Source organism: Heliangelus exortis, chromosome 3 (genome assembly GCF_036169615.1).
Source record: "Heliangelus exortis chromosome 3, bHelExo1.hap1, whole genome shotgun sequence".
Lineage (NCBI taxonomy): Eukaryota > Metazoa > Chordata > Aves > Apodiformes > Trochilidae > Heliangelus > Heliangelus exortis.
Genome location: NC_092424.1, coordinates 32,885,566 through 32,910,831, shown reverse-complemented (window position 1 = coordinate 32,910,831; position 25,266 = coordinate 32,885,566). Strand labels below are relative to the sequence as shown.

Below are 25,266 nucleotides of genomic sequence, written 5' to 3'. Positions count from 1 at the left end.
TGCCATGTGACATCCTGATTTTTAAATACAAATGGAGATCAACACAATAAATACTAATTAGCTTCCCATACATATAGGTTGATCTATTAAATAAATCAACTGGTAGATTATGATATTTAATATTTACTATGGAATCATCACTATGGAATTCCTCCAAGAAATCAGTTAACATTTACAAAAAAAGACTGAGAAACATCTTAGGGATTATGAGGAAGACAAACTGAAGTTTACACTTTATGGAAGCTGAAAGGTCTAATATGATCTTGGAATGCAGAAATATGAGAATATTAGGTGATAGTTTCTCTCACTGTTCACAGGAGTGAAACCATCATCAGATGTACTTTCTAGATTGTGCCGCCCTTAGAAAGGGAAGTTAAAAAACTGGAAGAGAAAAAATAGTGATGATCCAAGGTGTAGAAAAAATATGGCTTCTGGAGACATTTCTGATAAAGTTTATTTACCCAAGAGGTTAGGACACAATAAAATTTTCTTATATAATGTCCAAACCAGGGACATTTCTGATACTGTGTCAGCTAGCCAAGGACTAGAATTCCACTGCTTGAAGTATCAAGATACTAGACAATGATAACAATGTTCTGTGAAAGATTCACTCTAGCATTATTGGCCCCTAAAATGTCATTTGCCTAAAGATCCAAATTAATCCCAATGGCTTTTATTCTATGAAAAAAATATTTTAAATTTCCCTTTTACAAAGGGAAATTCCACAGTGGCTTTTGGGCTGCACTATGTAGGATGCTTTATCGGTGGATTTGGATGTCTTATAGTAGTCTGTGAATCCACTGCCCTAAATCCAGCAGCCACAGCATACAAATAAATGTTCTTTACTTTGCTGATGCTGATCCTGAGTTTGTTGCGATTCACATCTGTCTCTTCCCAAACTTCAGGCTCATTGAAGGCGGTGTTTGGAGCCTGACCAAGACCTTCTGCAGGCCGGCCTGACAGTACAGGAGGAGCATTCTCTTGATCACTCAGATGTTCACCCTGTAGGACGTCCTCAGTGTTCTCACGAAGCAAGTCCCCAGGTACTGGAGTGACATTAACCACCCTATGGAAGAGACAAGAAGGAAAGTAAAATTATTAGCACTTTAAGAAGGAGGCTTATTCCTTATAAATTCCTTAGCAGCTTTTAGGGTATTATGGGCAGGCAGCCTAGCATTATCCCAGATATGACAACCTGAAACAGAACAGGACAGTTCCACCTAATGTATTCTCACAAAGCAGTGGGATAGATGAGCAAGAGCATTGGGACCCTTGATACGCAGGCTGCAGACTTCTTCGGAAGTGACATTACACAGTATTTGTGCACCAAATCTTGTATGACAGGTACTTGTTTGTGACTCAGAGCATATCTACACCAGCAAAGGCCCAGCTATCACTGCCTTGGGATGCTAAGTCTGGTGGGGTCATATAGGCCCCCTGAACCTATTCATTCAGGTGTAGAGGGTGGACAGTTCACAGTGTAAACATGGTGTTCACACGTCTGTGAATGGGACCATATGTCAGAAGTTGTGTGGTCCCAGGTCTAGCATTGTCATAGAAAGAAATGACAATGGAATAACTGTATTCTGAATGTCTGCATCTTTCTTTTCCTTCTTCAGAAGAATACAAACACCTTGCTGAGCTTAGTGGACTGTATGTGATCTAGTTGAGGGTGTCCCATCTTACTGCGGGGGGGTTGGACTAGATGACCGACTTCAAACCCAAATATTATTCTAATATTAAGCTTAGAAGAAACATCCTCTCTTTCTATGAACAAATGAGGCTTGACAGGCCTTGCAGCTTTTATCTTCTATAATATTACTAAGGATTATTGTTATCCCTCAATGTCAGCCCCCTCAAAAGCACCAGTGAACTAAGCCTTAACAACTTGTGTTGGGATTCCTTTTGATCTCTGAACACCAAGCTCTGTGTACCTTTGCATCAGCAAATTACATATACTGTAAAGGTGGAGGAGTTGTGTTTGAGGCATGATCAGTGAGTTCACTCTGCTCTGTTCAGCACATTGTTCACCACAAACCCATTCCACAGGAAGGCAACAACTGCCTCACAGCAGGCACTCTCACAGAAGCTCCAGCCTTATGTGCCATATATCATATAAAATATATAAGCATATGGGCAGAGTCAATCCTGGCCAAGGGTCTCCAAACATCCCTAAATGTGACTCCAGCCTACACACTCATCTCCAGTGGAAAATGTATTTTCAGGTCAGCAATGATCTGAAACTGGATTCCACCACCTTAAATACATAGTAATACATATTAAGTCAAATTGAGTGGTAGCTGCGATGCAGCTCCAACTTCCCAAGATCATAATGGCCTTGAAACCTTTCAAAAATTAACTTCTCACTGAGATTGTTGTTGAGGATGTCTGTAGTCTGACTACTGCAACTACAATACTCACCCAAACATGGCTGCTGTCTGCCTGGTGTTTTGCTGTGGTGGAGTAGAGGTGCTAGTGGACAACAAAATATCTGTACCAGCCTTTTCCCAGTCAAAGGCTTCATTTTCCGTGATGCCTCTTTCTTTCATGCTGTTCTCAAAAACGGACATGATTAGCTGGAATAGATTTACAAAAACAATTTATGTTAAGTAGCTGAGGGTGGCTCTCACAAAAAATCTGAAGAAAGAGCATGAGGACCAAGTGGGGCTTATACTCTCCATCTTGCCTATAAAAAGGTGAGATTAAATTGCTTCAAGAAATGAAAGCAAATGTCACAATGTTGTAGCAGTTGTTTCTTAGGCTGTTTCTGACTTGATAACTGAAATGTCTGAAAATAATAACTGAAAAATCAATGCATGCAACATTTTGAAACTGATTTGATGAAATCTTGCAAATGGCTTATTACTGTAATTCTAAAGCCTTAATTTGAGCTTTCCTGTAGATTAAATATATACAGAACAGTACACTTGATATGTAGAGTGCAAGGGCTGCCCTTGCATAAAAACACCATCCTAAGATGCTGACAGGTTACAATGTCTGGCTCATACACAGCTTTGTCAGGGGCCCTGTGATACACTTAAGCACAATGCAGCCTCCTGCATCTGGCTGCAGAAGAGAATACAACTGAAAAGGGATAATACAATTTTCTTTATAAGATGGCAAGTACAAATATTGGTATACTGACACGGTTTATGTTTTTTGCTTTCTCAGAATGGGTATTCCTTAGGAGAGAAAAAAACTACTGGCAACAGTGCTTCATGCATCAATGCATTACCTAGGGAAATCTGATGTACTGCTGTCAAAGGGAAACTGGATGGCAGAGGCAAACATGGGAGGTTTGCCTGCATTTCTCAATAAATAGGAGGTCCTGCATTTCTCAATAAAACAATTCAACTAAACAGTGCAGAACTGAGAGGATTCAGCCTAAAGTCTGTATGAAGAGAGAATATAGTGATGAACACATTTGGCTTATGCCATAGAATTAGCACTAGGTTATGAATAAAAACTACCATGAACAAACCCCCTGCTTGCTTGCATTTATATTTCAGTTTTGTTTATCAGCACAATCAGAAGGCCAGGAGAGCCTGCCATTTCCCACTGACTTCCACCAAACTGCAGTAAAATGCCTATCTGCAGCTTTGAGTTGAGCTATCTTTTTTTTCCTTATTTTGACTTAGAATCCTAGAAGTAGGTGCTTCACCCCCGCAGTGCCACTGTGTTTGATGAAAATGATTCCCAGAGTTGACTGTTGGTCAGTCAGGTAACATCTCTCCATAGAGTGGATGTGACCTAGCAGTGGTAGCAGCTTCTTTGATTTGAAAGGGCTTTTACTGTTGTGAAAGCTTGATATGATAGGATTATGTTTCTGCCTGGTAGCCTCATGTCACAATTCCACCTCTGATGGAAATGGGAGCTGCTGCTGTTGGAAGGGAATTTCTTCTTCAAACCTCAATGTGAGTAACTAAAGGGTCACAGTTTAATCTTTCTGATATTTAGTAATGTTAGATGGATGTTTTCTCATTAATTTGGTTAATTACTTATTGAACATAAAAGCTTTTGGACTTATCTCATGGACTTATCTCACCTATCTCATGGCCAAGAATACACCAATTATGTGAACTGTCTTCTCTGCTCATTAAAACCTGCCACCTGCTAATTTCATTTGGCAGTTCCTCATTTTGATATGAGAAGAAGCAGCAATCAATTACTCTCCATTCACTTCTTGCTGTTCTGCCTTTGGTTTTAAAAATCTCTTGAGCATGTCAGTCCCCTCTTTTTTTTTTTTTTCTTTTTTTTTTTTTTTTTTTCCTTTTTTTTCCAGAGTGTATTGTTCTAATCTATTTAGTCATTTGTATCTGGGAGCGAATCTATCTTTAGGCCTCCCTGATACCCTTCTTTATAACCTCTTTGATTTCAAGATACCCTTTTTGACATGCAGAAATGGAAATGCACATAGTATTAGGAGTATGCTTCACATTGATTTACATGGTATATATTTGCTGTTTACCCTGTAAATGCTACTCTGATTATTTTTAGGACGGTATTTGTTTTCTGATTTCTACGTTGGCAGGGATTACTCCCAAGTCTTTTAGAAATTACTGTCTTCACAACCTCAAAGAATCCCTCCAAAAGCTCTGTACATTTGTAGACCTTATAAAGGCGATACTGAATTCAGATTATTAGATCATCCTCACACATCTGTCCACTTTATCACAGTTTCTGATTCTTTGTGATGTACATGTCAGTGTCAGGGACTGTTACCTTCTCAAGCCATTTTAAAATGAGTACTACTTCTGCCACCTTCCATTCCTTTGAAACGGAAGCATTCTGAAGTAGGAAACCACATGATAACATTAGAAGCTCTCTTGTTCTTAGCATTCCTTCGTGCTGTCAAGGATCCACTCAGACAAAACAACCTCTGTTATTTTCTGCTCCAACTTCTTCTATAACACTTGAATTAGACTTCACTGACCAATTGGGATTTTATAGACCTCTAGTACTACCTCCCTGAAGAGTCTGGTTTTGCAAGCTGAAGGATACTGGTGTCCTCAGCTACCATTATTCTCAAGCTATTCCTTGACCTTACTCAGTTTTCTCAGTTTTTTCTGAAGCCTTTATACTTCTGATGAAAGATCAAAGTTTACAAGGAAAGTGAAGTAGGAAAGTCCCCAGACAGTCCCAGCAACAAACACTGCTACCAGAAGTCATGTGAAGAGTTACTGGATCCTTTCTAGGGATCCTCTGCCTGCAGTAAGTGCATGCCTCCCATACTGAGCTTCCTTCTGCTGGGCCCAAGAATAGTGAACTTGGCAGTGTCATGGAGATGAAAAGATCCCTCAGTTACACAGTATGTCTGGCAAGTAGCACAGCAAGAGCTGCTACAGATGTAGAGGGCTGAAACTCAAAAAAATGTTTAAAATGTGAGCGAATTCAGATGATTGCATAGTCCACTCTCTACTAAAAGCAGGGCTTACCTTCAAGTCAAATCCAGTTTCAAAGTCAAATCAGCTTGCTCAATGCTCTGTCAGGTTATGTTCTGGCTAGATCCAAAAACGAAGATCCCACTACTACCTTGATTTACTCCTGGTGATAACTTTTCCCCATATAGCTAATTACAAGTTCCTTTGCTGTGGATTGCATCAATTCCATCTCATGCTTTCACTGTACATCTCAGAAGAGTCTAGCTCAATCTTCTTTGCAGAAGGCAAAGCCAGTATCCCTTTTATCTTTCCCTTCTTAAAGGTCAAAGAAACTCACTTTTCTCAGCCTCTCCTTTATGACATATGCTCTAGTCCATAATTATCTGTGGCCTTCCACCGGGCTCCAATTTGTATGTGTCTCTTGTACTGAACACAGCTTTCCCAGTGTGATGTAACAAGTGCCTAACAGAATGGAACAAATACTTCCCTTACATTGCTAGCTATGCTCTGCCTAAATACAGCCCTATGCGTGGCTGGTTTCCATTGTCACAAGGACATATTGCTGTGCCATGCTGACCACTAAGACATACAGGTCTGCAGAAGCAGAGCTCCTCCTTAACCAGTTCATTGGTCCCCAGCCAGTACTGTTTTGCATGCTTATTTCGTCCTAAGTGCAGGACTTTAGACTTATTTCATGAGGATCCTGTAAGCCCAAAGTCTGTCTCGTATCAGGACTACCCTTCAGCATATCACACTGCTTCTCCCAAATTAGTATGTTCTGTGAACTGTCTGAGAATGTGCTACATCCCCATTTTTCATCATCCAGGTTCTTAATGAGGACACTGTTCCCTGAGAGACACCACTAGTGGCTACCCACCAAGTGAACTTTGCACTGCTGATCACAGCTCTGGCACCCAGCAATACTTATTGCTGCCAACCTTGTGCTCCACTTATTCAAACCTTCTCTTTTCAATCTGGCTATGAAGACATTATAACAGACTGTAAAGTCAAGGCAGATGACATTCACTGCTTTTTCTACATCCGTAGAAGTCACCTGCTCAAAAAACCCTGGTCAAATTGGTCAGCTATGCTCTGTCCTGGGTAAACCCCTGCTAGCTGTTCCCAATCCCCTTGTAAATGGACATGCTTTCCAAATGTAGTTATTTCATTTTAAGCCCAGCACCTCATGCCAGCAAGAATATAATGCCCTTCTACACTACTCCATTAAGAATATATTAGTTTTTGTACACCATGGATCTAAAGGTAGATAGAGGCTGACTTGCTAGATTTTCTTGGCAGTAAAGACATAGCCTTTTGGTGTCATAAAACACCAAAACAAAGAAAGCAATTATGAAGCATGTACATACATAAGCAATGTTACAGTTTTTTTCAAAACTTTTTAAGAAACTGATAGGGTTTGAGGCTAAATGAAGAGACTTCAGGGAAGGCTGAGATCAAGTGATGAAAGAATATAGGAAAAGGTAGTAGATGACCAAGTAACATCTTCTCGTAAGACTTTCTTGATGCAGGAAGATAATCCAGTCTCTCTACTCATATGTCTGTCATCCATGCACCAGATTTAAAAAGAAAAAAAAAAGAAAAAAAAAAGTTGTATACAACTAATTGTAAACTCAAAATTAGGCTCAATTCACAAAGCTACCAAATAGAACTAACCTTCAAAGACCCAAGAGGTATACACCACATGAAGACAGGGACCTTAAAAAGCAACCTGGTATCATGGTGCCTGTAGAAAAGAGCTTCCAAGTCAGGGAAGTTATGGTGGAAGACCAACAGTTGGGTAAGTTTCACTGGGAATTCCTCACATACAAGGTGAATGTTGGCTACTATGGAGCCCTTGGACATAATAGGAAAGGCACAAGACATTCAGATTAGCTGCATTGCACAGACATCATTTCACTTCTACAGGGTCTAGAAAGAGAAGAGAGGCAATGGCTACAGATGTAGATCAAATTATCTTCCTGTGAGAAATATAGAAGTTTCCCTTGAAAGGTTATCAGAATCACAGGAAAATGTTACTGAAACAGAGGCAGAGAACAGACTGGATGGGCTTTGACCCTTGAGGGCTGTCCAGACTCCTGAGCTTCCTCTATCAGGCCAGATTTAACCAAAGAAAAAAGGATAGGTGGTGAAGAAAATACATCAGATAAAGCACATCTGCAGCATGGCTATGGGAACTAGGGAATAATTGTGGTACCTTTTTCTCCCCCTAGCACTGGACGAGGAGTCACGACTCTGTAGATATAGGCTGGTGAGAGCATTGCTTGTCAGACCATTTGGCAGGTGTAGACCATGTCCTATCAGAGCACGTCAACTTCTACAAGACAATGTGCAATTCTAACTCTTTGAGTGCCAAAACCACTGGTGGGATAAAGAAGCAGCCCACTAAGTTTCTCTTTTAAAGATATTAATGTCCACAAGGATATAAAGATTGATCGAACATTTTGTAGCAGCATACTGTGTTTTGGAGTGATGTCTCATAGAATGAGTAAGAAGAAGCTGGTTGTGCAGAAACTACCCGTTAAACTGCCATGATTCATCTTGTCAAATGCCTTCTTACTGGCTAAGGTTCAAGAAATGGATCACAGTCACTCCTGATACATCATGTGAAGAAGGTCCCAAAATAGTTATGGATTGTCCAGGTGCTTCAGCCTTGAATTTTTCAGGGTTCATCTAAAAGATGGATTCTTTCAGCACAATATCAGGTGTGGCAAGATGCTCTTGCTCAAGTTTCTAACTTGCACTCTAACCCTCAACACAGTAATGAAGAATAACTATTAAGAACACCTCTTAAGTGTTGAGGAAAAAAATTGCAAACTTCAGGGCACGGACCACCTGGAGCAAAGAGAACAGCAGCAGCCAGTCCTCTATAGTCTGTCCCCATTTACAAAGGGGAAAGAAAGGAAAGGCTGACCCAGTATGGCTCTTCTTAAACTAATGTCTGGCCTCTTTCTAAATTCAAAAGAACCCTATGACACCCAGGATAGAAGAAGCCAGAAGGCACACATCAGGTTAAGTTACAGAGGTAATACATCAGAATTCAGACAGTGAGTGAGGAGGGAGCAGTCATGAATGAGCTTATTATCAGATGTTCTTGTACTGCATTTATGCACCATTCCCCACTTAAAAAATAATGAAGGTAGGAGCAGAAGGATTTTACCAAAATGTCATCTGACTCCACAAGAAGCTAGAGCTTTACTTGGTGCACACATGGGAGCATTCAAAACTGCATTGCCACTGGGTAAATCAGATAGAATATTAGAAAGTCATAGGAACGGAACAGAACATCATAACTGCAGTTTATCACTCCATATATATTGAACATGCAATACTGGCAAGTTCCCACCTCAAAAAAGTACAATTGGATAAGGTTCAGAAAAGGACACAAACCAAAGGTGTAGAAAGGTTTCTTTCTGGACAAGAAACAAGTAAGTAGACTAGGATCCTTCGGTCCAGCCAAAAGAGTACCTGAAGAGCAATATCATGGAGGTGTGTAAGATTCTACATAGTTGAAAAGTGGGAATGGGGCCATGGACCAGCATTCACCGTTATGTCCAAGATGTAAAGGGCATTAAAGAATAAATTAAATACTTCAGAACCAACAGAAGAGAGTAGCACTTCTCACAGCAAGCACTTAAGCTGTGGTGCCTCCCTGTTCCATGGTGGATGAGAACGGCTTGCACGGATTCAGGAAGACACTGGACAAGTTCATGAAACATAAATTAATTGAAGGATATAAGATTTGGAGATATTTTTGTTTTAGGAGATTCTTGAGCTTCAAGTCTGCTTGATCCTTGAGTTTTGTGACTTTTCTGGGGAAGCAGACTTCTTAATACTTAATAATAATAAATTCAGATAAATCAGTATAAAGGCCTGAGGAATTTGGAGAATTTGCTGGCTGGAATGGACCTCCAAGTAAAGCTAGAAGAATCAGTGTTTGGTGGCAAGCTGCAGGTGAAAGACTTTTAGGGGCAGTTCATTTTGGAGGCTGTACCTGCAAGAAACTGAAGGCAAAGAGGCAATTCACAGCTTCAGAAAATCCCCTACTGGAAAATAATTGTTTGTGATTTGTACTGCAGCAAAATTGTCTGAAAAAATCCTCCTATTTTCATCTCAAGGATGCTTTTTCAGTACCAGTTCAGTACCAGTGCTTCAACTATTTAAACTGAAATAGAATACAGGAGAATGTAGGTTCTGTTTCCTTACTTAAGAAATCGCATTCTGATTCCAGCCCCTCCCTCCCCCCCCATGGTTAGGGTTGCAAGGGACTTTAAAGATCAAGATTCAACCTCCCTGCATGGGCAGGGGCACTTCCTACTAGACCAGGTTGCACAAGGCTTCATCTAGCCTGGGCTTAAACACTTCCAGGGACAGAGTATCAACAACCCCCCTAGGCAACCTATTCCAGTGTCTTACAAACCTCATGGTGAATAATTTTTTCCTATTTCTAACCCAAATCTACCCTCTTTCAGTTTAAAACGATTACCTGTTGTCCTGTCACTATCCCCTCTGTTGAAAAGCTCCATCCCAGCTTTCCTATAGGCCCCCTTCATGTACTGGAAGGTCACTATAATTTCCCTTGCTGCCTCTGAGAAAAGTCTGCCACTATTCTCCCCACATCCTTGAAGCAGTGGATGACAGCAATCAGATCCCCTCGTTATTTCTCCAGGCTGTACAAATCCAGCTGCCTCAGTATGTCCTCAGTCCACCTCCATCTCTTTGTAGCCCTCCATCTTAATGGTAAATGTAATTTTTCTGCTGTACTATAATGCAGATATTTGCCTTAAAAGAAAAAAGAAAAAAAAAAAGTTGTGGTTGCTATGCTGCAACATCTATGTAGCTAACATACAAAAGCACTGCCGGAGAGAGTTTGCTGGAGCATCCTTCTACAATTTTCCCACTCATTTGATGAACTATCAAAAGGAGGAGGCATTAATGTAAGACTGCACAGATCTGCTGATAATATGTTATTTTCATTACTCTGGCTTTAATGTACAGAAAAAAACAGTGCGATAAAAAAGAATCACAGAATCAAGTTGCTTCAGTTACCTTGTGCATATAGTCAAATATATACTGATAAAAAACTGAATGGGAGAAAAAAACCCATTACAATTAATATAAAGATAATAATAGCTAAGGCCCATGTGAATCTTCAGGAAAACAAAGGGGTTGGTGTGCACTGTTGAGCTGTTGGCATAGGCTCTTTTTGGCTTTGGCAAGCTGTGCTGAAATTTTGTTAACATTTGGAATATCTTAAAACTTTTGTGTTTTAATGAAAGCCAAAAGTAATCTGTTGCTTGGGAAGATCTTTATGGTCTGGAGTACAAGAGTATTTTAGGTAAGGTCCAACATTTTCCTCTTGGTTCTAAGTATACCTCAGCCAGATATGAACACATGCATGGGAATGTCAGAAAATCGAGATGACTTACCAAAGTGCCATGCACCAGATTAGTAGCAAATAAAGGGTCCTACCTGATAGTCTGGCTTGGTGAAGTAGTCTAGGCTTGCAATATGATCCAGAAAAAGGTGGAACTCTGAAGGCATGTGTTTTAGCAGCATTCGGTGTTCATATTTTTCTTTTATCATTCCAACCTGCTCCTGGAAATAAGAAAATATCTCAAAGTGAAGAATCTCTTCTATTGCTTCATATTCACATAGTCTTATCATTCCTGGAATACCACTTAGTCTTATTGTTCCTGGAACATGACTTCTTGGATCCAGCACTATGTCTACACATTTCTGTTTGGTGCTGGGAGCAAAACAAGGTTCATCATTGCAGGCAAAGCTCAAAGGGGAGCCCTGAGTCAGAAGCACTCTTCACAGTGCCTTTACTCTTCAGAAGCTGTTCCTGTAGCAGAGCTTCCTGCACAGGTGACCTGTTTCTTTCCAGGGATTTTATTCTCTAGCAAAAAGTATTTCCAAGACAACAGTTAGCCTTATTCTAGCTTTCCAGTTGCAATCCCATCTGGCATGGCAAAACATTATCCTCCTGCCTCTCTGGTGTTTTCTTTTTGGGTTTTAATTTTTTTTTTTGTCAAAAGAACAGCTTAGCCTTTTCACTTCTATTGTTTGCTTTGCAAGAACAAAGTCAAAGTCACTTGATCAAATATGATTAACATCATGCATAAGAAAATGTGTAGCGACTCCAAATAAGACAAGCTCCACACTATGTGTCAGAGTGCACAAAAGCAGGTTAGCACCTTGCAGCAAGATATGATGAAAAGCAGACTCTGGCTTTACTTCAGCAAACAGCTCCACTGTAGGATGAATAATAAGAATCATCATAATAAAAAGATGTAGCTCCCTATTCTAAGCACAGACACTAGGTATCCTACCTTATCTTTTATCTTTCGCCACGGAAGCTGACCAACTGCAAACTCCACCAACATGTAAAAGAGGGACCACAGATCATCATGTCTACCCATCTCCTGGAGAAAAGAGAGATGAAGACTGAGGAGCAAAGTTCCATGTTGTTCAGTAGTTCAGGTTTGCCCTCCAGATGAGCTACCTCATTTTAAAAAACAGGAAGAGAAGTTATACTTCCTGTTCAGTGATTAAAGAAGCCAGATTAAAGACTAAAGATGCAAAATCAAGCATTTATTAAATTTGGCAGTGTCAATACAGTCACCTGAATAACCCCATTTGTTTTCCTTTTTGTGTTGACATTAGGAGAGAGTTTACTATCTATACAACAAAGCACAACTTTTCCATAAGACTGTCCCTCAGTCAGTATACAGAAGTGGAATATCTATTAATGAGATGTAGAATAACCTAGATTAAGAAAAAAAAAGAGCAGAAAATCTTTTTTGTTATTATTTTTAAGCTAAATATCATTCAAACTCTTTTCACAAAACAGCATTTACTCAAGACCTTTTGCTAAACACTCATCATTCAAGCATCACAACAATTTACAGATTTATAATATTTCCACATACTACTCTCCTCCTGGTCTAGCAAATGGGAAACTGAAACATGGGGGTTAAGGCTGAAATTAACAAAACTTATGGAGTAATTTTTGATGCTCAAGATCCAATGTCTAGAATATGACTTCTCAGAATAGTATGCATTATACAGCAATTTTTGCATCTAAATATATCTTTGGCTGATGCCAGCTACAGCTGGCACTATTCAGCTCATTAAAAATTATACCTCAGGTTTCTCAGTGTCTCCCAGGAAACAGAATTAACTCCTGATGGGATTCAACCGCCCTCCCCCTATTATGTTTTTCTGCCCTCTGCAGACAGTAATTCTTTCCCTAAAAACCTTGAAACTTCCTCATAAGTCAGGTCACCCTACAGATTTAAACCAAATAAGGCCAGAAACCCGGAAGTAATGCAGGAGAACCGATATTTTGTATCTGGCAAGCACTCTGCATCAGAGCCAGAGGACTTTTGGTTTACTGTCTACACAGAAGCATTACTAAAACAGGACGAATATGTGTTTTGAGAATAATGTTGGATGAGACTTCTTGAAGTGTTCAGAATGAAACAGGCCAGACACTATGTAAATAATGGATCTCTTCATGGAAAAATAAGTTTATTTTTTCACTAGGAGATACTTCACCTGATGGCATGACGTTAATATTAAAAATTCCAGGTGGAGAATGGATTTGGAGACCTGGCAATTGGTAATTCACAGCCTGGTTCTGTTAAAAATCAGCAGTAAGCAGCCTGGCACTTAACCTGAATTCCACTTGAAGTGTGGTGGGTTTTTTGCCCTTAAGAAGTGTCTGATAATGCAATAATTGTTATTATTAAGCCTTCCAACTAGACAGGATCCAGTAACTGAGTCATAACTGTACAGTCAGCCTTGAACACCTAATGGAATTCATCTGATATACTAACCTCTGTAGGTAACAAACCAGAACTCATGCGTCTTATTCCTCTGCTCCTGAAAACAGGTTTCTGAAGAGAACTAACCTTACTATCAACTCATTATAACCCAAAAATACTCACTCTGTTTTTGTGTGCATTCACTGAAGCGTAGCGGACTGTTCCTCGAAAACCAGCAACATTCCGAGGCTGAAGGGAGAAAACAGAAATCTCAGAGACAGAGCAGATCACTATATCCCCTGTGCAGCTAGTTCCCAAGGACTTCTTATACGTTCTGTTATTTCATATGTATGCAGGGGATACAAAGCTCTTAATGCCTTCATCTGCTCTAGTAGCCAGCATTCTCAAATTCTGCATTTCTAGAAAAGCTCATTTTACAGAGAGGCAAGGTGGTTACAGTGATAGGTTAGAATAGTAATAGTCCAGGCACAGAGATAAGAACATTTTCCAAGATCATGTTTTCCTTTAAAATTCCAGGTCAAGGGAGAAGCTAGTAAAGAAGTACCAGGGCAAATCTGAGTCAGGAATAATATGAGCCTGAGGACAGCCTGGTCAGAACAAGAACTGGGATCCCCTACTCTGACATGGGGAAGATGACCATACGTGCTTGCTGACACTGCTTGACAACATCCTCTATAAGCACCGACTTTCACAGTTCTCTCTTTTTTCCATATTCTTCCCAGTGTATCTTAAGCCATGTATATTTATTTTCTCTTTCTCTGCTTCTCGTGTTCTCATGTCCTTGGTAAGTGAAGGCTTGATACAGTGGCCTTGGGGAGAAGGGAGTCCTCCTGCATCTATTCCTCCCAGCTGGAGGCTTTCTCTGTTCTGGGGACTGAGCAACATTTCCAACTCTTTCCACTGCTGCCTCCACAAGAATATTACACCATGTGAGTTCTGAAGTTCTGAAAAAAAATTGCATTTAAATAATGCCGTTCACCAAATCATAGAATAGTTTGCCTGGGAAGGGACCTTAAAGATCATATAGTTCCACCCCTCCTGTGTGGGCAGGGAAAACTCCCACTAGACCAGGTTGATGAAAGCCACATCAAACCTGGCCTTGAACACTTCCAGGGAATGGGCATCCACAGCCTCTATGGGCAACCTGTGCCAGTGTCTTGCCACTTTCACAGTGAAGAATCCTTTCAGCTAAGCTAGAAGCACCACAGTTAACATCAGTGCTTTCAAAATTCGTGAGGCAAACCCAGGTTCAAGCCTAGACATCTTCCATCATAAAGCTTGGGCAAAGAACTAAACACACTCATAATTAGTATCCTATTCTTGCAGAAATTTGAGCACATTAATGGCAACTCTTATAGGGTAATTTGTACCACTTAGGTCAGCTGACTCATGTTTGGTCTCTCAGCTGTGTCTACACTTTCAGAACTAAGCTTGAGAATCTGTACCTTTATCCTAGGGCACCCTTCTCTCAGTTTAAATACATACAATTCAATTGCTTCCTTTTGGCAACAGGGAAGACGCTCTGACTTTCCGTATTCTCAGAAAGAATAAAATTTCAAATATTTTATACAAAACTTCACCAACACTTTGACACTAAAACTCACATGAATGCTGTGTATAATGCAGCTTTTAAGTTATTGCAACTCCAAGCAAAGAAAGCTACAAGTGTATCTTACAACTACTTTACATTAATCAAATATTTCACAAGGAGAACCCATGTGCATATACATCATGCACTTTTGATCATGCAGCATTTGATCTTGCAGTACACAAGCTCTACCTATAAGCTACTTATTTAGCAGCAGGTAATAGTAAAGGTATTATATTCATGATCATGTACCTCATTTCTCCCAGAGCATACAGTTAGGATTCCCACTGACAAATGACTGCAAAATGTTTTTCAGAATTCCAGTTAATTTACTGATGTGAGTTCTTGAAAAGCAGAATACTGGCCACTGAAATACACCTTTTGGACTCAGCCATCACCATAAACATCCTCTACATATTCAAAAGCAAGAGGACGTTTCTCTTTTCAATTATGAGTGTGTTTGGATACTTCTAATGAGCAATAAAATAGGAGGGCATTATGAACAATTCTAGCTTGTAAGCTATTATGTTTTCAGAACAATATTGTTCAATATTTGCAGTCCACGAGAGTTTGTCTTTAATATTCTTTTCCTACTTCAGTGTCTTCAGTCATCAACTGTGTATGTACTGAACCAAGTATCACATGTGCTGGTTTCAGTATGGTTGGCAATGTCTCTGAAAACCTTTTTAGATCAATACTTACTATTTCTGGCAGACAGGCTATCTCTGCAGTCTGTAATTAGATCTAGTCTGAAACCAACTCTAGGCAGTTTGCAAATGTATTCCCCTTCTCTTTCAGAATCAAAAAGCCAAGTCATCTTTAACTGTGCATCTGTCCCACAGCCAACATCAAACAGTTCACCAAGCCAGCCCTGCAGCTGAACCCAAAGGGCTCTCTGTCTCCAAGTCTTCTCTCATGTGGTACCTCAGCAGAGAAAGCACTGTAACTGAGCACTTGTTTTGACAGGACATTTGATCAAAAGAGGCAGATGCTAACTGTTAACAGCATATTTATCTCAGAAAGGTTTTACCTCTTTCAACCATATTTGACTGCCCTGCCAGTCACAAGGAAATTAGTCATGCCTTTTGACTTTATCACTAATCACTGTGATCAAATATTTCCATGGCTGTGGAGATACCTTGTTTTTCATCCAAACAGTTCCTGCTTGAGTATTTATTGTAGCACATGCTGTTTAACCAGCTGTTACTGACTTTTCTTTTTAATTCATCAACATTAATTTTTCAGAGGATTTCTTTACGAACTTTATTTCTTCCAGTTAACAAATTTCACCTCGCCACTACATTGCCCAGCAGTGGAAGAGCCTGGATAAAGCATTCTTGCCATACAGACCAGTCCATATTTGACACAGAACTGAAATTGTAACAGTTAGGACCTTCAGACTATATAATCATATATAACCCAACTGATCTGAATCCCCAAAACGATAAGAAATTAATAAGCTAGCAAGCTGAAATACCATTTAAAACCATACATAATCTATTTTTAATTTTTCCACACTAGCATTACTATAAAAAATATTTCTCAGGGTGAAGTATATCTCTTCCTGCATTCATATTGTGTCTAGCACAAAGCTTAAGTAGATTACTACACAGAGCTGTCAAGGAGATGACAGATATATGAAATACATTGCATTGTGTTTGAAGCTTGGTTTAAAATGAGTTTTAGCTTGGGAAAATGTGTTAGATCACTACCACAGAGCAAAAATTATATTCTGTATTCCCTCCAATATATTAGCAATGTACACTGCTTCACAAAGGCAAAATCAGGTAACAAAATTATGTACAAAGTGGATGCTTTGTTACAAACTCTTCTCTTTTGCACCCATCAGTCTTTTATCACTCTCCAGATTAAACAGTTTATATTATCACTTATATTTTAAGTGTTAATAGTGTCTCCCTTAAGGTACACATGAAGGCTGTCTTTCCTGTATATGCTCCCTTTATTTTAGGAGTTGTATTTCCTCACTGATTTGAGGAAATTACTTTTGTAAGTAGAGATTAACATATTTATCTTGCATCACTGGTTTCTAGATCGATATTTTGAATGTCCAGGTTTCCACCTACCTTCCTAAAAACTTATATTTGGATGCCAGTACTTCCCTCCTGATGCTTTTTATGCCTGTGGTATTCTAATAGAACATGATTGCTGGTTTCTCTCCAACTTTCTGGAAGCCTGTGCAAACACCTCAGCAGGTTAAACAACCTTTCCCATGGCAAGCCTGCTGTTACCTAGGATCATTCCCCATCTCTTCTGGGAACAGAAAAAGGATTTCCAGCAGTAAGAAAATGAAAAGAAAGTTAGCACAGATTGAGGAGAAGGTGGACAAGAGGAGAGAGGAAATGCCACAGATAATGGGAAGCACTTGGAGATATATCTTGGATTGAAATTACTTGTTGGAAAAGTTGTGATAAGGAGGAGAAGGGAAAGGAAGCTTTAACTGAAATAAAAGGAAGTATCTCTGTGACTTCTAGGAATCTCTTGCTTCCATCAGATAGGCTCTCAGGGGAGAAGCAGGTATATACATCTCCACCTCTTCTGTGGAAACAATTTCTTCACCTCTTGTATGTGTATCAACTTGATAATTTAAACAGCAGCAATTTGTAGAATCATTAATGACAGCAGCCTATTTTATCCCAATGAGGACTCAGAAATGTACAGAATTATGACTGAAGCAAAAAATGTAAGGTGAGAGAACTGCCCTCCCCTTGCTTCTGAAACCACAGAAGTGACAAAATCACTGTCTCTGGCACCACCCAAGTGTCTGCCAGCTCCTCAGGCAGAATCCCAAGTGTTCTAGGCCTCTGCTGTCATGGTCCTGCTGGAAAACAAACATATGAGGGAAAAAAGAAAACCAGGTGTAATTTGGACTTCCATATATAACAAAAGCACAAAACAAAATGAAAACCCAGAATCATGGTGATGGCTCACTCACAACTCATAGCAGAGATGGTTACGAGCAGCGGATGGGAAGCCAACGCATCAAACACAGCCTCAAAAGAAGAGCCCAAAAGAACTGTAAAACAGAGAGAAACCCAAAGAAAACATGATAAAAAAACAACAAAATGAGAAAAAAATTAAACAGAAATGAATTAAAAACCAATACAATATCGTATCCTTTCAGAAACCTGGGTCTCTTGTTCAGTTCTTTCCATCTGCCAGCATCCTTTACAAGGCTGTTGGCCCATTCTGTATTTAGTTTCATTTAGACACAAAGCATGAATTATCCTGTGTGGTTTGTGAGTGCCCTGTAAAAGGATGAGAGGAGTCCCTCTAGAGACCAACTTCCCCCTGCTCACGTATCATATCTAGCAGTACAAAAACCAAAGTGGAGAACAGAGATGTATACAGACTAATCATAGGTCAGTTGTATGGTTCTGCAATAATTTTCCTACCTAAGATTATCTGATAACTAGATCCTCTGCAATCATACTGATATAGTAATCTGCAAGGGTATTTGCTCTTTTTTGTCTCTTGCTCTTTTCACCCACAGCAAGTTCAAAAGTTAGTGCACTAGCTTCTAACAACGGAGATGTCCCTTTCCCCATCTGAATTCCCACTCAAGATAGTTGGAATTTCTGCAACCACCACTTTTCTTTTTCACCAGCAATATCCATATAGTCACTGGTCTGTCAACTTTATAGGCTTCACATCTGCCAACTTCAGGCATCTTCCCCCTCCCTGATGATTGTTGCAGTGCTTCACCTAGAAATAGTGGGGCCTCCACTGTCTGTGGTGGGATGTAGCATGGTGGTTTGCAAGAGAGCAGAATGAAAGTCAGTGCTGCTTTTAGACCATGTAAGTAATCACTGTATCTTAAAATGTGAATTGCACAGTATAGAAACATAACAGCCACCCTGACCAGAGGGAAGAGCTAGTATTTATAATTCATTATATAACCTTAAAATTCAATTCAGTAAACTGAGAAAGACCTCAATGAAGAGATACTACGTCCAAAAGAAATCAACTAACCAAATTCAATCAACCCAATGGAGTTTCTTACTTAAGTTTCAGTATTCCTCTTCCCTGAAAATATGAAAGTTCTAAGATTTCTGAAGATTTTGCATGAACTTTATTTTTGAAACTGTTCCTCAATAGTCTACTACTATTCTCTCTAAAGCAAAAGACCCGACAGGTATTGGTTAAAATGCTATCTTTATTTCAGAAGAATTCAAAATTTTGAATGGATCTTAACATCAGAAAGAACCAAGGCAGTAATTTTGTCTTTCTGACTAGCAAATGCCAACCCTCTCATCATGTGATTCCTGTGCCAGAAGTTGTGCTGAGGAGGATGCCTTTCTCACATTACAAACAGAGCAAAAATGAGCGTTTTTTAACCAAAAGATTATTCCAGCTGTAATCCTATTATTCAACTGTCATTCAATTTTTAGTAAGAGAATTTTGGCCGCAGAGCTTCACTTGTTTCTTACAGGTATGGTCCCACAGGGGGAAAAGTAGCACAGAAAATCCCCATGGAAAGAATGTGTAGTGCTAAGTAAGAAAGATAAGTTTTTCATGTACTGTAACACAGAACAGAGGAACCACTGAAACTGAAACGCTTTGATGGGTGTTGTAGAGTGTTAGTCACATCTCATTTGGGATTTCCAGCTTATAATGCTTTCCTGGAGTCAGATGGAGAAGATGGTCCTTTTCTACCAAAAGGAAGAAGACAAGAGACAGTCATGGTAATCACCGAGATGCCGAAGAGCTAATGATGTTCAAATTTCTCCACTCCTTGGACAGACATGAAAACCACACCTCCCTCCTTCCAGAATACATTCTTAAGCCACAGGATGCTTTGAGATACAAGTCTAAGAACATCCATGTTGGAAGGGATCAAACATGCACAGAATAATTCAATATTTATTACTAAGAGAGAGAAAGTGTATTACAGGTGCTCTGTAACCTGGCAGCAAATACACTTACCTGATGAAGGGAGACATGAACTGTCACTTGGCTTGGGACTGAAGCCCCCATTCCTTCACCACCAGACACAGTAATAATTTTTGTTCCTCTCTCTGTAGTCCAGTGGGAAGAAGAACCAGAGCTTCAAGAGGAACAGCATCGACCAGAAGGAGACACATATTCAGATGTACTATATCAGCTCTAGTACAAAAGCTCTAACCAGACAGGTGCTACATAAAATAAAAGCACCAACAAGATGATACAGATTATCTGTGGTCACCCTCACTGAACCATGGTTTCCAGGGGAGGAAAGCAGAGAAACAGCTAGTTATAACAAGATACAAGTGCCCCTGCTTGCTAATAGATTTTCAAATTTATCAGCTAGTCTGCTTTATTAATTTCAACTGCACTGGCTTTCTGTAGTTGTAATGTTTTAAATCAGAACATGAACTCCCTTGTCAAGTCTAAATTTGCTACTCCAACAATGAAAGTACGCAATGAGAACCCTTATGTAATTTTCATGATGATCTGTTTTATAACAACCCATTCCATCAGAAATGGAATTTCTATAATATATTAAATGTGTAATATTTTTAAAGACATAGGTACAATTTTGTTCTTTTCTCCACATCTGTGCAAACCACTGTGCACATGCTCTGATTTCTACCTTCTCTGAATACCTTTTTTACAATACAAAGTTTGAGACAAAAATTATATCCGAGTGCTCCGGGTGCTACAGCTCTACAAACCTTTTTATTCTACTGCAAAATGTTCATCTTCTACATAACACTAAAGTTTTACCTATATTTCAGGCACAAAGTAAGTATAAATGCAACTGGGCTTCTGTGTTTGATATTTGGGGTCTTAGGATGCAGAAGTTAATATCCTTTGTGTTATTTTATTGCTCATTTTCCAGTGGGGGGAAACTATTTAGCAGAAAAATGTACCATGCTCCACTCTTCCAATACCTTGTTCACTGCAGCGTTTTTAACACTATGCACAAAGATTCAGAAAATAAATATCTTTTTCTCCATTAGCTGACACATTACTGCAGCCTTCATCACGCTTGTCTGAACAGGCTATGTACTGTCCTGCCTACCACATCCTCTTTCTGTCCACAGACTCACACACTGACCCTCAAACACATGCAGTATCTTCAGCAAGGCACTGCAAACTACTGCAGTGCAGTCTGAGCCACGAGGAGACAGAGATCTAATCAATGGACTGCAGCTGACTAAGCTAAAATAATGCTTGCTGAGCTTAGCAGCCCAGTGTCAGATCCTGCAATGGGAGAGGGGCTCCGGGAAAAACATAGCCTCTCCTCTGTTTTCAAATAAATACTTCAGACCAAGCTGCTAAACCCTCAACCACTTTCAATTAACATTTGTGGAGCAACAGGGAATATGTTTCTGAAGGCACAGGAAAAGGATAATGCTTTCTGTACTGCACTAGTCAGTACAGTAGCAGATCTGAACAAAGACCAATAGATGAAGGAGTTATTGTCCAAAACCCACATTAGCACAGAAGACCTCCATGACTCAGAACACCTCCACTATACAAGCATGTTATTATCTGTATAACAACATTTATGTCTAACTTGCCCTTCAAGTTCAAAATTTCTTCTCAGCCTTAGTTCTCCATATGAAACATGTTCTGCCACTCCAGCGCTAAGCTATAAAAAATTAATGGAAGATTAAAATTTTGACTCGCGTGCTTTCTATAGAAGATACTTCCACAAATTAAAAAAAAAACCGAACAACAAACAGCTTTTCAATCCATTCCCCAGTTGCTTAGCTCTTTTGTCCTAAGATGTGCATCAGCACAAACAGCTTATACTGCTGCATGGCAAAGGTGGGTTGTACGACCAGGACATTGCAGTGAGGAACGATGGCAGAAGGATGCTTCTAGATTAAATAATAGTTAAATCCCTAGAAAAGCTCTCTGCATCCTGTAATACCTGATTCGTTACAGAAGTCTTGGGATTCACCCCAAAATGGACTTTTTTCATAGGAGGGGAAAATAAATTAAAAAAAAAAAATCACTAAGAGAAAACTAGACTTGCTTCTCAGAAGAGTACCCCCTATATTTGAGGGTATTTATTAATTACAGATTAATTAACAGATACTATCCAGAAGTCATCTCTTCTTAAGGAGATCTCCAAGCCTCCCATGAATAAAACACATGGCTTGAACTACTTCTGTCTTCAAGTCTACTTGGATGGAAACCCTCATGGTGATAACAAAGTATATAATATATCAGCATAACCATATTAAAAAAACCCTATTCCTCCTTGCCACTAAAGTTATACAATAGCACAAATCCTGAGAATATCTCATGGAGAAAAAGACATTGTGGGGTGTGGGAGGGTGCAAAACATCAGCTTAAAAAACAAGGACAGCAGTCTTGGAAGAGGAAATGGGATTGCTTTAGGGATTAAGGGAAGAAAGAACTGCTTCTGATTTATCAGTAGTCTGGACAAAGCTCAGATTGGTCCAAGACAACATTTCCCCCAAGCTACTCATATTTCTCAATTTTCTTCTCCAGCAAGGTAAAAATGTGGTGCAAATGTTCTTGAGGAAGGCTACTGATGGAAAAGAACACCAGCTCTTGCTTTTACCTCCATTTCTTAGATGGTTCTAAACATGTTTTATATTCATATCTATTATATTTTATATAATCCATTTTCCTGCTGCTGTACTAGTTTGCCTACATGCAAAAGTGAAGCCACTGCAAAAATCTCTGAGAAGGGTTAAAAAGTAAAGCACTCTAAATCAAGATCTGGTAATAGTAGATGGCAGAGATGGCCTATACCCACAACCTCTACTAGCATCACACTATGAACAACAGCAAGTGAGCAAGAATGAAGCCAATAGATACTCAGTACACCTCAGATCAGACTGAATTTTTCTCTCAGGTATGCTACTAGAACTGTGAAAAGCCAACCCCCATCTCATCAAGGGTTACAACAGCAATCTCTGATTTGTCATGCATTCCTTTCCTGATGACTTCTGTTTGAGCACCTTCTTGAAAGCTGTTGAATATCAAACCCCTATTTTCATGAAGCTATTCCATAACATCACCTTTTATCTACACAGAATTTAACTTTCCAGTTTATAGCTCAATTCTTTTTTTCTGTAGCTGGCCCTTACTTTTACTGCAGCACATTCTGTCCTATAGCTGCTATTTAGACCATTCTCTGACCTGCCTGATCTCCATTACTCTTCCCAATGCATGCTGACTACCTGGGGCAGCAAGTGATGCCATGTGAATAAATGCATACCTTTATTAGTTTAAATTTATGTTCTAGTTCACAGAATATTGTGTTGTTGTGTAACCAAAGAGAACAGAGGCTTTCTCATTTGCTTCTCAAGACTTTACAGTATTTGATAGACCTTTATAAAATCCGAAAATTAATCTTCTCGCTCATTACAATCACAGTTTTTTTTATCCCTCATCATGAGTTTGTCATTACTGTGTTCTGAATACTGTTTAGATCTTAAATACACACTTAGAACCTGGATGGATGGTATCTTATGGTATCTTATGGCATCTTATCTCATCTAGATTTGTATAAAAGCACTAAAAAAGTTTTGTAGCTTTGCTCAGGACAATGTAAACCTGACTGAGGCTGCATGATGGTGGTGATGGGTGACAAAGTTTTGCCAGCATGGGCTGGTGCAACCTTGAGCAAGCTGGAGACTTCACTGCAGAAAAATCCCCAATGGAAGGATGTGATAATCCACACTGGGCTGCAGACAGCACCTGGAGCCTTTGTAGTGGACTCATTACTAACAGAAGTACTCTGGCTGAGGTGCAGAATTGCTTAGTGAAGTTGCTGTTTTGAGGTGGGAAAGGAGGTGAGCAGATTGTGTAGCATCAGGGAGGGTGAACAAGAGATCAATGGAATCTTCACAGAACCTCTGAAGTTGTAGAGCTTTAGTCACACCTCATTTGAAAATGAAAGTGAAGATCACAAACCATGCAGTGAAAGGAAAAAGGGACAACTTAGCAGTTATGATCAAAGGAGCAACAGATGGAAACTCTCAAGAGCAGGATAGCTAGCAGCAGCAAAGAGACTCTTGCTCCACATGCAGATGTGCAGTTGCAGAACATATTTAGCAATCTGGAAACTGGTGAGGAGGAACAAGACCTGTCAGGTTAGACAGCTGAGCGTGAACCAAATGTCTGTCCCAGGAAGCAAACTTGGCCCGATTTGATGCCTTAAGAGTTTTGTGTCTTGTTGCATATGGGATGACAAGGTCAGATTGCCAAGGTTTGTGTGGCCCCTGACTATTAACCCTTGCTGCTCTTTCATGGAAAACACCAAAAGCACCTGGTTTCCAAGGTGTGACTATGAGTATACTGAGTGACTACAGATCTGGGAGCATGAGGGCCTGGGTGCTATCCTCCTAAAACCTGCCAGTGAGTGAGAAAGACTTAAGTAGAAGTGGATGCATCTGGACATCAATACCTAGCTATAAAGACAGGGCTTTGGCTTCTATGACCTTAGGTCCCTCTTTGAGAAAAAAGGACTGATGGTGAAAGAAGCATTTCATCTGACAGGGTGACAAAAGCATCTTTGTGAAGGCTTTGCATCCAGGCTTGTGCCTTAAAGCAGGTAAAATGAGAAAGAATTACCATAAGAGCAGTGGAAGAATGGAGGCTATGAGAAGGATACCCCAGAGGGAGGATGCTAGAAGCTCTCATGCTTCCCCTGAGAAAGTAGCACAACTGGTGGCCCACATCCACCAAGTTCCTATCCACAAACACATATGCCTGTGAAACAAACAGAAGACAGTGGTCCACATGGCACTGCAAAACTACTGTCTCACTGGGAATACAGTGAGACAGCTCACATGGCTTGAGTGCTGCAATGAATGGAAAGGACTGGGAAGGCAAGGAGGTGTGTTTGCACAAGAGTGGCTTGAATGTATGAAGTTCTCCTTGGAGCAGGTTATGAGACATCCACTACTGAAGGTAAAATAACCATAAGCATATGCTACTGACTGCCTGATCGAGAAGAAAAAAGTAGATCATGAAGCCTTCTTGCAGGTAATTGATGGAAGTCTTGTATTTGTATGCTTTGGTACTTATAGAGGGCTTGAATAACTCTTGCTTAGAGAGGCAACATGTCAGAGTGAAGCAATCCAGAAGTTTTCTGGTGACCGCTGATCATAACCAAAACAAGAAATGAAGGTTTTGAGTCACAAAAAAGGACAACACTGAACAGCAGCACAGTTTCTTCTCTCCAGCATTATATCATTCACCCAAAATTTGGGAGTCTCAGGTTCAATAACCTCCTAATTTCTGCATTCTCAACTGATGACAGAGTACCACAGACATAGCATATTTAAGCCACGGGCAGAATGGGAGCAGGTGTATTGTGATTCCTTTTCACTGAAGCTTTACAGTTTTGCACAAAATTAAGACATATTCCATATAAAAGGGATCTCTGGAGTCTCATAGACATGGAGATGGCCCAGATTCCTGTGACTATATAAGCTTTCCAGTCTCTGTTTCAGTAAATATGTAAGTACTGAGCACCAGAGAGATTTTACTAAGT

At 39.8% G+C, this 25,266-nt stretch overlaps 1 protein-coding gene across 2 annotated transcripts in view; it reads right to left on the bottom strand.

The window, feature by feature from the left end:
* Positions 1 to 25,266, bottom strand: part of TTBK1 (tau tubulin kinase 1) — a 110,473-nt gene that overhangs the window by 38,373 nt on the left and 46,834 nt on the right. For both annotated transcript variants that reach the window (XM_071739940.1, XM_071739938.1), the window contains exons 7-11: positions 13,355 to 13,420; positions 11,735 to 11,827; positions 10,872 to 10,997; positions 2,422 to 2,576; positions 847 to 1,066 (exon numbers count right to left, since the gene is read on the bottom strand). In XM_071739940.1, the coding sequence (XP_071596041.1) occupies positions 847 to 1,066; positions 2,422 to 2,576; positions 10,872 to 10,997; positions 11,735 to 11,827; positions 13,355 to 13,420 (660 nt within the window). The remainder of the gene's footprint in view (positions 1 to 846; positions 1,067 to 2,421; positions 2,577 to 10,871; positions 10,998 to 11,734; positions 11,828 to 13,354; positions 13,421 to 25,266) is intronic.